The sequence below is a fragment of the Bombus pyrosoma genome, linkage group LG8, assembly GCF_014825855.1.
Source record: "Bombus pyrosoma isolate SC7728 linkage group LG8, ASM1482585v1, whole genome shotgun sequence".
NCBI lineage: Eukaryota > Metazoa > Arthropoda > Insecta > Hymenoptera > Apidae > Bombus > Bombus pyrosoma.
The window spans coordinates 2,323,504-2,336,461 of NC_057777.1; the positions used below are offsets into that span (position 1 = coordinate 2,323,504).

A 12,958-nucleotide genomic window follows, 5' to 3' on the forward strand; every position below is an offset into this window, starting at 1 on the left:
TTGAAATCGTGAACTTGGTCGTTCGAACCGACAAAGCAAAAATCTGTTGGAGTCAGGCGGGCGCGTTCGAGATTCCTTGAATGAGTCCGTCGAAGGATGTTCGGTTAGACCTCCTCCTGATGCGGCGACCCGACGTGATCTGGATCGTTGTTGGTATCGCAAGGAGGGGAAGATCGGCACGTTGCGTCGCGTCGTGGAACGGGGGATGCGAGACACGGATATTTAGGAGAGTCGAGTTGTCGGGATGATAGTTATGCAGGGTTGGATACCAGAATTTCGGAGCCTCGAGCTAATTTCTCTGCCTGGTCGTCATTATCACAGGGTGACTCGATTCACCTTATCAGCGGAAAGGATATCGAATGGAAAAAGATTGAACGCGGAGCTTTACACAGGAGGTTCGAAGGGTTGGCGAGGATTATCGGGATATTCCGGAGACGAGTAACTCGATCAATGAATATCTCCTTTTTCCTATCCTCGCCGATATTGATATAGGGTGACTAACTGGCTTTTTGTTTATGAAGAAATTGTAGGGTCTGTTGCGTTCTTTCCTTTGTCAGATATCGTGCAATTTTCAGAGTGGAGTTCCGTTTGATCGCGCGGCTTAAGAAATTAAAGTAGAGCAAGTTTCGTCGCGCGATAACGAGCTTCTTTCTGGAAACCTGGTTATAATATAGAATAGTATAAAAAGTAGCGTTAGATATCAGCGGTTTTTATTAAAATTCGATCGGGTAACGGCAATTTTAGGAAAAGGTGTATTCAACGCGAAAGCGGTTATTTACTGCTTCAGTATCGTGTAGCATCTTAGTCTTATCCTGCTTTAGAATCATGCCACCATTAACGCGGTACTTTCCTTCTAGGGACACCCTATAAATTAAAATAGGCCATCCTACATGGACGCGGTAATCGAGAAAATGTAACGAAGGTTTGACGTATGAAGGAAGTATCAAAGCCTAAGAGATACAAGCATTAAAGTTACTCTCACGTATATTAAGCTAGCGCATCCCGAAAACAATGCAAACATTCTTTTAAAGTTCACCGATTTTCATTTCTTTGTTCCATTTGCCGTGTTAACTTCATTTAGTGCTCAATATCGTGAAAGCGAAGGAAAGGTGGTAAATGAATATGTCTTCAAAATTCTCTGACGTTTCACAACATTCTTCTCGTTATTCCCAGTTACGCGCTAATGATATTTTTCATATCCGATCGCTTTCATTTATTTTTCCAGTGTTTTGCTGCTTTCGAGTAATAACACTCGTTTCTTTCGCCGAACGAAAATCTTGGAAAATATCTACATGGAATTCGCAGCATATACACGTCGCAAGTAACGTAGCTGTTTCATGTTTGTAAGAAATCGTTTGGTGATTACCATTCATTTTAAAACGTATCAGACATCATTTATCAAAATCCTTGCACGATAAATATTCAAAATTTATGTCTCCTTATACACGATAAATCGGTACACCCAGTTCCTGATACGAACACTTTATCAGAAAGATTCTTCTTCGCATCTTCATATGCATAATTCAATTAAAACATACATATACATATACATATATATTTCTGAACCTTGACAACGTATAAAGTATGGTATAATGTTAAAAGTCTGCTCTCGAATGTCCATAGATTTTCGCAACTATTTCGAACGTTGTAAAAAAATATCCGACCCATGCCGTTGGCAATAATAATTCTGCGACGTATGCCTCGAAGAATGGTTGGTCGAACCTTATAAAATATGTTTTCTAGACGAACCCATAGCGAGAGATATAAATGGATGAAATCCGCAGATCGATTTGGATGGGTAATCGGTCGATTCTTTTCCATTTTTAGGAAAAGGGGCAGAAGGAAATCGATGGAACGATAGAAAAAGGGTAGAAAGATGGAATGACCAATGGCCGAATGATATTGCAACGTTGGAACGAGCATTGATTCACCAATTCCGGCGCGACGTCGGTCGTATTGAACTTGATCCCATTTCTTGCAGCCCAATTAGCCCACATATAGATCCGCCCATGCCGTGTCGTGTGGGGTGGCTTTCAGCGGGAGTGTGCGCAGTGACAGGTAAGCGCGCAGCTTCTGGGGTTGGAGAAAAGGCAGAGCAGAGGAGGCAGCCCCGTGAACCCGTGGCGATGCCTCAGGATAGGCACGTCGCGACTCCCGATGCCGAAACATCCTCGACCATGTCGGGTGCCGGTAACGGGCCACCAGTTTCCACGTTCTTGTTCGTACAACGGCCGTCCTCATCCTGGTCACCTGGCCCGACCTCGTTACTGCTGCTCGCCGGACCAACTCGATTAATAATCGTTTAATCGGTCCTCGCACCTTCTCTCCAGCCGACCAGAGACACGCTCGTTCGCGCCGGATCCGCCTCGACGCTGCCGCCGCATCCTCGGACATCCGTGGCCGAGGGAATACATATATATTTAGAGAGGCAGACTACTGTGGAGGGGGGACTGTGAATCTGGAGCACGAACAGGTGGTGCAACATCAGTCGAGAACTGGAGAGGATAGATATATCGGGGGAAGAAGTAACAGGTACTGTGTCACCAAAATCGCTACGCTATACTATACTTCCCTCTTCCTTCGTTTCTTCTTCTCTTTCTCTCCTTTCTTCAATTTCTTCTTCTCGTTTTATTCTTGATTTATGATTCTTTTTTCTTTTTTGGTCATCGATTCGTTTGGAAAGTACGATGCGGTTCGAACGGTGCGAATTGCGCGCGATTAATCCGCTGAAGCATCGTTTGCCGCAGCGAGCGCCTCTTTCGTTTGATGCGGTTGTATTACGGCGTCGCGTCGTCGAGTGGATGCTGCCGCATGGTTATTCCCAATGAGTAGTATACCGAAAAGGAAGCTGTATCCTTTGATACGGCTGTCGGTATGTCGCAGGGTGTTCCGTTACACTTCGGCGTTCCATAAACGTTATCTATTCGAGTTGGAACGTGTTTGATCTTAGACATTCGCGAAGCGTATACGCACGTACTTCACGAGTTTCAGAGTTGAAATCGAACAATACCAAGAGTCACGTATAAAGACTACGTTTTTAGTCTAGCGACTTATGTCTCGGTGGATTTTTTTTTTTTTTTTTTTTGTAAATAGTCGTGTAGATTTTAATGCGGGAGACGAACATGATTTAATGCACGGTCAGTTAGCAACGTTATTTGTTACATCGCAAAATGTGGAGTTAGATAAAAGTTGAAATAATAAGTTTTGAAAAATATCACGTAAGATTTCACGCAAAATTTGAATCTATCCAGTTACTTTTTCTATTCATACGAAGAGATGTGATCTTCGCCAAACTTCCACATTTTATTTATACTGACACATATAGAGGAACACAGATACATATCTCGATTTTACGCTAAGTTTCGTCAAATTATAAAGTTACAATCGTCGGACAAAAATATAGTCCTCCGCAGATTCGGATGGAAATTTTTTGATTTCGAATGATAAAAATCACAGGATAACGAAAGTTTAAAATACTGTCTCCAAGCAACGCGCACATATGTATGTATATACGCGTATGTAGATATGTAAATACGTATGGACGTAGCGAACGATAGTGTAATATCCGGCCTGAAGCAAATCTCGTTTGTGAAACGGAACGTAAAACTCTGGACCGCGTGTCGACAGCAAAAGATAATGATGCGCGTGTAATGAAATTCCATGAATCACAGGACGCGAGCGTGTGGATTTTCTGACAAATAAATGAATATTCCGATAAATAAAAAACCGTTAATCCAATACGTGGACATTTCATTCGTTTCCCACATCGAATAGCGTTAAACGACGACGACGACGACGAGCAATGTGAAATTTTTAGTTGGCTCTGGAAAACAGCAGATGAGAGTTTTAAAATAAACATTCCTCTGTTTTAATTATTTAGGCGTCTCGCTATAGAGGCGACTGCGTTTTTAATCGGGTGTCTAACAGATTCTATCACGATACAATTAATTGAAACGATTAAACGCTAATGAACTGTCGAGTTTTTATCTAACGCCACTAATATTCTCTTTGGAAAAAAGATTTTTCTGGACATTGTGTCGTGTCTGAGTGTTATTTGATCGAATAAAAGTAAATACATTTATTATGGTAATAAGAGAAAATGGAAGCTGGAAAAACTAAAAAATTCGGCCGAGATTGAATTATAGAAGTTCTTTCTGAATTATTATAGAAGAAATATTACGCAGTGATATCGTCATTAATAAATATAAGCTTAATCTACAAAATAAAATATAATGATTTAAATGTATCATTTGTAATATTGTTATATGATGTTGTTATATGACGAATAATGGGAAATCCTGCCGTGTATGCGCAATAATACTAAATCCAGTTTATTAAAATAAAGGTTTAATTAATTGTAAATATTTAATTACGCGCAAGTATACATATATTTGTTTATATTGTAATTACTTGCCGTCAATGACAATTATATAAAGAAATATTGCTCCGCTGATAATATTTCGATATAAATATACGATATGAAATAATTGACGTATTAGACAAAATTGCATTTACATGTACTTTACATAACGTTTGAATATATTAAGCAATGTTTATGAAACGTGTTACACTACATTAGAAAGTACACATTAGATTAAGCTGTGAGCAATCGTCTCGCGTGTCTTTTTATACTTTTTGCGCGTAAGAAATAGAAGAGTAAACAACCTTGAGGCTACATATTTCTTTGTTATAATTTTTAGATTTATCCTTATACCGTGTAATTATTTTGACACGTTACACCGCAGTATTTCACGTTTCGCAAGATTCAGCCTTACGCATAAATTTCTTGCATCTTAAATCGCGAATGAAATTATGAATTCAGCTATAAATAAACTAAACGTAAGTTGCTATAACTTCAAAGAAAGTTTCGACTAAGAGTACTTATGCGACGTCCATTTACCCAACTGTATGTACGTGCTTGCAGAACCAACGTTAGATATTCTTGAAAAGTTATGTACAATCAACCGCGGATCTGCCTCACACTGTCTAAACACTCAAATTTTATGCGATTTTTCACATACGATTAATTATGCATTCGGTTTTAAAATATTCTGTGGTTTCTATCATTACGTTCGTACGCGTATCACAGACCTAGAAAAACAATGATATCGATGGATAGGAAGTTACTGTTATCAAAATACCGTTCCTCGTGCGCAAACTGTCTTAGATAACATACGAATGCTATTATTCGCGTATTTTGTTTCACAAGCTCGAACATAGAGAAAAAGCAATGGAAGATAGAACTGTAGAGAGGTAGAAGGTATGAAACGCGCACAAGATAAAAGCGTTAATACGAACGTCGAAAGTTCGATATAGGACAAATAAGATTTTACAAATAAGATTTTTACATGCAATTTATGCGATAGTCGTATATTTTTCTTCTTTGTTTGATAACACGGTATGATTAATCCTGTTATAACATATTGCTCGATATATTAATTAGAAGATGACGTATTTATTTAGAATGAAGCTGCACTTCACGTTAATTTGAAACGGATAAATAAATACACCGATTGCTAGTTCAATTTGTTTGAAATAAAAGTAAGAAAGAAAAAGTTGTTAAGGAGACGCATTACCATACTAGTTATAAAATTCATGGCCTGTTCTATTATTACTTTCATTTTGAAACTTCCTTTAAAACTTGATTGTAATCTATTTTACCTATCGGACCATTCTATACGTATACATGATATTGAAAAAGGAGTAGAACAACAAGTTATTATAAAGTGTACGTAAGTTTCTGATAATTCAAGAAGTTGAACAGTTTCTTTTCTCCTACTTGCCTTGTTTAGAACCGTGGTGGGACGCGTTGTTGAAGAGGCTGAAGAAATTGGAGTTCCTAAGATACTTATACCACGATAAACGTCCGTGCGCAACATCGCGACAGCACGGTGCTATTTTCTACGTCACCCTATACAAGGTATTCTGGACAATCAATATTTATCGCGTGGATCGTCGAAAAGAAGCTTCGCCAACGACCTGTGATCATGCTCAGCCCAAAGATGCAAAGAACTGGTAAGTTGCGAGCGAAGCCATTGCTATTTTCAACATTCTCGACTCAATTTATGCGTCGGTCGATATGTCTTTCGAAAGCATTCGTTGCAACTCGACCGGAACCCTTTTAAAATATAGCAGTCTGATAAAACACGAATATTAAACTGAAAAATTTGTTTCGGTTGAATATTTAACATAGAACACGCGCGATTCGTTTGACAGATATTCGAAATCAGCTTTTCGGAAACAAAAATTGGCGCAAAAAGTCCATGGCTTCGTGGCTCTTGTTTACTAAAAAATAATTCGTTACACTTTCAAACAAAAAAAAAAAAAAAAAAGCCGTGCATGTGACGATTCGGTCAAACGTTTTCGTTTCCTGCTGCCTCGAAATTTTACAAATTCGTCAAAAATACTATTTTACGTACATCGGATTACAAGAAGAAATACGATCAAGTCCCTTTGTTTTCGCCAGTTTTCTATTTTTTCAACTTCAAAGGGTAACTCCTGTTTCACGTTTCCACGGCTTTTGGTTAACGAATGCTTAGCGATTTTTCACGTAAAGGGTGAAGACGCGTTAGAAAATAATTTTCACCTGTTTCGGAATCAATTCGGTGAAATATCATTCGTCGATTTAAATAAAGCAATTGCCAGAGAAGCGAGAATAACTTCTCGTCGAACGAAGAAGTATACTTGCAGGTCTACCGAAAGCAACTTGCCATGATGGATGACTTCTGTAAAAATCACATCTGTCTGTCGACTCACTTTCACACACGAGAAAACTTTTCCTTCGCTTGTACCGTAATAGTTTCGGTTGAAGTTGTGCTGCAACAAATCTCGGTGTTTTTCAGATTTCAGTGGATCGAGAACGTGCAAGACACGCGTCTCGGAATATCCTTAACTTTACGATGGATTGCTCGTTGAAAGATCGGCCAGAAGGGATCGCCGTTAGATCTTTCTCGTTAATTGCTTCCACGTTTGTAAAGTTTGTTTCAACAGAGATATTTGATTTAGGATACTAGGGAACATTAGAAAATCGCATACTTTCGTCTCGACTGCAAATTCCAAATTTCAAACTTCAAATCTTTTCTTTCGATGCTTCTATAGGTGAAAAAAATTGTATCTAGAATATTTTACCAACGATCCTGATTTGTTCAAAGTATGATATAGTGTTACTACCGCGGATGTAGGAACAGGAACAGCGAACATTCCATGGCGCATGGAATTCGATATTCAACGTTAGTGCGTGAAAACTTGTCACAAGTTTGTATGCCGCGTGTTAATTCGATGCAAGAATATTCAGATTACGCGCATGAGTGATAGACCTATTTCAAACTCTACGCCAATTTAACCCATACGAACATTTGCGTTATCGAATAACGCTATTCACATTCATATTAACAACTTCTAGTCGCTGTAAATTCTACCGAGCCATTTGCATCTGTTTTTACAGGAAATTAGTGACGTCAAACTTTCTCACGGAAGCATTATTTATGCTAGAATACGCGCAACGGATGCATTATTTAAAAGAACGCACAAGAATTAACGACTGGTCGTTTTGCATTTTCTACTAATCGTGTAATTTTCCACGTATCTTCTTGCGAAAACGCGATGAAAAGTTTGAAATTACGAGAAGTTTAATCGTAAAATGCAAAAAGTTGGTGGCAGAGAAGATCGACGAGGGCGAAGCGTTTTTCCAAGTAAACTGTCTCGTTGAGTCGACCGGTAACGTGGCGAATAAATTCATCAGAGAAGAAAAATGACACGATAACTAGGCAGCATCAGAACGCGTACAACGCGACTGAGAACGTTGCGTTCGAACGGCTAAATTACGGATTCGGCTACAATTCCTACCATTTCACGTGTGATATTTGTTGTGTGTTTCAGTGAGGGTGAACGACTCGCAGCTCATCATGCTCTCGGAAAAAGCTCATTACGATCACTCGTTCACTGGATATTTGCACAAACGAACCGCCGACTCGGCCAAGTGGCAATTACGATGGTTCGTTTTGTATCAGGTGAGTGACACATACGTCGATTTTCGTGTTGATCATCCTTTCGAAACTTCGTATTTAAGGGGAAAAATCCGCGACGTGGTCGTCTTTTTGTTCCGGTTCTTTGAACGAATCAGAGAAACTGTTCGTGTGGAAGTTGCATGCGCGTGCACGTAACGATACAGTTTTCCACGATAACTGGTGGTTTAGCGCGATAAGTAGCTATACCAGCGTATCCGAAACTAATTTGGACAATCTGCCTGGCTGAGAAATTTTGCATATATTAATATTTGTATATAAAAAATATATAAAAAGGTAATTAATACATATATTAATTTTCCTTTTACGTACCATCGCTTTTAGGTAAATACAATTGCAAATTTCGTAGAAACGAAACTTTTCGTTTAAATGCAGTTTCAACAATGTTTCCTATCTTTTCCTTTTTTTTTTTTTTTTTCGTTCTTTTCCGTGGTCCGTATATTCCGCTTCGTTAAAACGTAACAACAAACATAGTTTTTCGAAGCTTCAACTCGTGTTATCGTATAAGTACTTTTACATTTACCCTATAGAAACTGTTGCGCGTAACACGCAAATGAAATTTTCACGTCATCAGGCGAGCTCTTTTTCCCTCGCTTCGAGAAATAGTCGAAAGTTCGCTTTTAAATTTAATGTCGTTATATTTCGTTCTAGACGTATGACGATGGCTATATATGTTACAGAATTTGCTATTCTACTACGAAAATGAAAGCTGCTCGAGGCCCAGCGGTGTTGTTTTGTTGGAGGGTTGCTACTGCGATCGCCTCATTACCGCCAAAGGCAAAGAGCCAGATAAACAGGTAAGTGTATACCGCTTTTACTAGCTGTGCAGTGTCAGCACTGTCTGCGTGGCTCAGTTACACGCGTATTATTCGCAATACGAACCTACTTCCCGACATTTTCTTTGAACAATGATGTACAACGTGCTGGGTTATTAATCTCTGTTCTGCACGAGCAAACATGTAGAAGGGTATTTCGAACATTTTAACAACGCGTATCGTTTTCATTTCATTTTCCCCGCGTCTCGAATTTCTCATAAAAATCTCATATTCGTAATATAGTACGTAAAATTTCCCCCCGTTCTTAAACTGACACGATAGGCAGAGGCGTAACGATATAGTCTCGCATCGACGACCAACTATCGTAGCGAGAAACTGTGCGCCTAGCTACACGTAGCTAATTCCATTTGTCCTTTCCCCCAAAGTACAGATAATTTCGCTGTTCCTTTGAAGATTACCGAGACCGGCTGTCATTATGCTTTAAGCTTAAACCCATGCATTTCGCGTGCACGCACGGAATTGGGGTCAAGTATCGTGCAAAACGAGCCACGTGTAAGTGGAGTACGCTTTTAGAAAAACTCGTGGACGCAAACCCTGGTGCACGAGATTCGGGTTCGCGGCCCTTTGTCATCGCATTAACGTGACCTCACTTGTCGACTTGTGCATTCACGCAGAGTCGATTGAGCAGAGACGATGCGTCATTGTGCAATTTACGCGACCTTTAGTGTATCAAAATTACGCGTATAACTTCCGATACACGATTTAACTCGTTTTACGTTTAAGCGGTTGCGTTTTAAGCGGCACTGTTCTAGACTCGCCGGATAATTGCGCAACGATGATAAAATAATCGCGAGAACGATAACATTGATATTTAGAAAAGAGAGAATTTATAGACAGCTAGGATCGGCGGAATCGGTGCCTGGATGCAACGACAGGTCGAACAATGGACAGACGTGAATAAGTAGAGTACATAGCACGATCTATAGCAGCCACTGAGATAAAGAGCCGTGTTCTCGATAACCTGATATCTGATGACATATCTCCAACGACAACGGTATACCAATGTAGGATATTCGTTAATTATACTGTCTGATAATTTTGGAATAGACGTTTGGAAGAAACTACGAACATTCGCATCGTGTAGCAGAATGATACCTTCCTTCTCGCTATTCCCGAACGTTATCGATGAAAATGCCGTTTCATGCTTGAATTTGTTTAAAGATTAATCTTTCCGCTCACTTTTCACATACTGCGATGGAATTTGCGAATACGTTGCACGATATCTTTTATCCTTACATAAATATACATGTAATGCATAAATTAAATACGATAAAATGTATATGTTGTATTTCTGTAGCGTGAGAATGAATCGGTGAAAATATCAGGTAGGGAGTAGGAGCAACCATGAATATTTTGTTCGGCAGATCTCCCTTTGTCACGGTACTACCATCGTGAAAGTACTTTCCGACGGTCGTTTTACGGTACCCTGTTATTTGAAAGTTAGGTTGCGATTTACGAAAAAGGGATGCTCGCTGCAGAGTATGTTGGAAACTGATTGATACGATTCGTTTTACGTGACTGTTTTGCATACTGCGTTTCTTCTGTCCATTGTATTTGTTCGGGACAACATTGGAATTTCGAATGCGATTTGGTTGGCTTGTATAGAACAATGTAACAACTGTTTCTTCTCTCGTGCCGTCGTAAGAAATAAACGAGAGGTCATTGTTGACAGAAAGTTGGAAAGCATTGTCTCTGTTCGAGGAACGTAATAAATTTTGCAAAGACTCGATTAATCTTGAACAAGTTGTTGCTAATTATTAAAACGCAATCTTGGTCTTTAAAGTGTGTTAATAATTTATAAGGCAGCTAGTTCACGATATTACGATAGGGACGTTTATTCGATAATTCTTTCGTTATTAAATAATTCTCTCGTTATAAAATAATTCTTTAATTATTCACGTTACGTTCTCGTATTTATCAAGGGCGATACGAAAGAGAAAACAATACGAAAAAAAGCTTATTATCGTCAAAGTTACATATTTATTTTCATTTATACCGGATAAAGCACTCTCTGACTACGCGCTTATGATTGTAAACTAATTGCACATGACGTATTAATGCGTAAGCCGATCTATCGATTTATTCAAAGGTCGCTCGACCTCACCGGGTCAATCCTTTTTTTATTTTCCTTTTTCGACATGCGTTGTACGATATTTTCATCTTTAAAGGACGATTACGAACTTAGCGAATCTCTCGCGACGCTTATCATCACACCGTTGTTACACTTTTTATGTTACACTGTTTCGTGAGCACGAACGTATTTGCATATCGTACCTTATAAAGTTCATATCCTGTATTTTTACAGCTACTGACATCACTCAATTTAATTAAAATTGGCAATATTTCGTGCAAAATTTACCACCTAAATAACCAGACTGCTATATAATAACTGTTCTTTATTAAATCGGCCGCTCATCCTATCAATCACTTTATCGCGAGATCGTCGTAAGAACGAAAATCTAACGATACTCTATGAGTAATTGAGTATTAATTAATTAAGCAACTGTGCTAGAATTATATTTGTTTCGTGTCATTCGCTTAATGATAACTGTACGTAAGTAGAATATTCGGGAAAAAGTCGTACCGCCATGCAGAAAGCGAAACGAAACAGTCGACGTATTTAGGATCTTTGATCGTCACGACAAATGTCGTTTAACTTGTTCAAATAATCAACGTATCTGCGAGTTTGAGTCGGCGAACAAACGGGTCCTTCCCTAACTATAACGTAACACCTGTTTGGCTGTTAACCATTCTCGTGACTGAGCGATCGAATTCCTGGAGCAGCGTTCTTCGAGTCCAATAGTAATTTAACTTCGATGCATCTGTGGTGATGATCACAACAAGGACTTCTCGTTGCTTCCTGACGCAACTCTGAAATCCGCTTTCAAAGAATAAAATATCGAGGGAATAACTTGCTTCGATGTACAATGTATATATGTATGTATATACCATGATCGTTGCCTTCAGCCACTAGAGATCGAAGTGTAAATTAATCTCTCACCTCAAACAAGTCCGTTTCGAGGTGGAAAAAGTTTGAAGGGTACTACTGCTGGGCGATAATTGAAAACACAGATTCAATTTCTGACGAAATTCTGTTCCGAACAAAGTTTGAAACGTTTTAAGGTTTCACAGTTTGATCCTGTGAACTGCTTTGAATTGACATTGGATTTTTAACGCTATTTAGTAGTCCTTTTTTGGTTGTTGTAGTTGTCATGTGTTGCACAGAGGCAAAGTCTGTCGTAGCAATTTCTTTTTTTGTAGAGAATATTTTAAAACCAATTCTTATGAAATATCGCCGTTGTTAGATGATCCAAGCTAGAAACTTTCGTCGATCTATCGATCCATGTATTTCATATCAGTGGAGAAGCTATGGCAAACAAGTTGCACTTCGTTCGATTAACAAACGAATTGCATTGCTATCTTTGAACGAACGAGTTCCATTCCAAGCATCGATCAACTCATCTGCATTTTAAGCTGCAAACTAAACACGTATTTACGGATAAAACAAATAATCAATTTTTAACGCGTGACACAAAGAAATGAATGTCGACTTGGGAACAATTTTATATGAAAGTAGAGAGCTGTTATACGTACCTACGATAAAGGAAACAAACGTCACTCAACTAATGGCTAACGGGATATATTTTAACGATAATTAATAGCAGGAGAAACCGATGTAAATTGAGGATGTAAAATATTGGGATGGGATACGAGAACCGCAACGAAGATTAACGCGGTGTCATGGAATAAAAGGAGATGACGAAGCTTGTAAAATTCATGAAATGAAATACGACGAACGAACAGAAGCAGAGTAACAGTGGAAATTGGTAAATTATTTTGCGATTGTCGAGCAAAGTACCAGACAACAAGTTTTGTTTCCATATGTAAAAATGTGAAAATTTCAAAAGTGTAGATGTGCGTGCTCGTGATGTGTGCGTGTGAGAGAGAAAGAAAAAAGAGAAATAATTGAGAAAGAAGATACGGCAATAGTCTTTGTCCAGCCATAAATAGGATTTATTTAATAGATCGTTTTATTTCGATAAATCTCCTCGAAGCTCTTTGATCGAACTGGAATTACCACTTAGTTTAGCGTTGGTG

The 12,958-nt window shown here is 38.8% G+C and overlaps 1 protein-coding gene across 4 annotated transcripts in view; it reads left to right on the top strand.

The window, feature by feature from the left end:
* The window catches only part of LOC122570200 (ras-specific guanine nucleotide-releasing factor 1-like), a 58,587-nt gene continuing 45,629 nt past the window's right edge, over positions 1–12,958 (top strand). The window contains exons 1-4 of one of the 4 annotated variants that reach the window (XM_043732220.1): positions 1–2,532; positions 5,793–6,015; positions 7,879–8,009; positions 8,705–8,821. In XM_043732220.1, the coding sequence (XP_043588155.1) occupies positions 5,988–6,015; positions 7,879–8,009; positions 8,705–8,821 (276 nt within the window). In that variant the 5' untranslated portion in view covers positions 1–2,532; positions 5,793–5,987. Of the gene's footprint in view, positions 2,533–5,792; positions 6,016–7,505; positions 7,717–7,878; positions 8,010–8,704; positions 8,822–12,958 lie in introns of those variants that run through there. The other 3 variants (XM_043732221.1, XM_043732219.1, XM_043732222.1) reach the window with 3 other exon arrangements.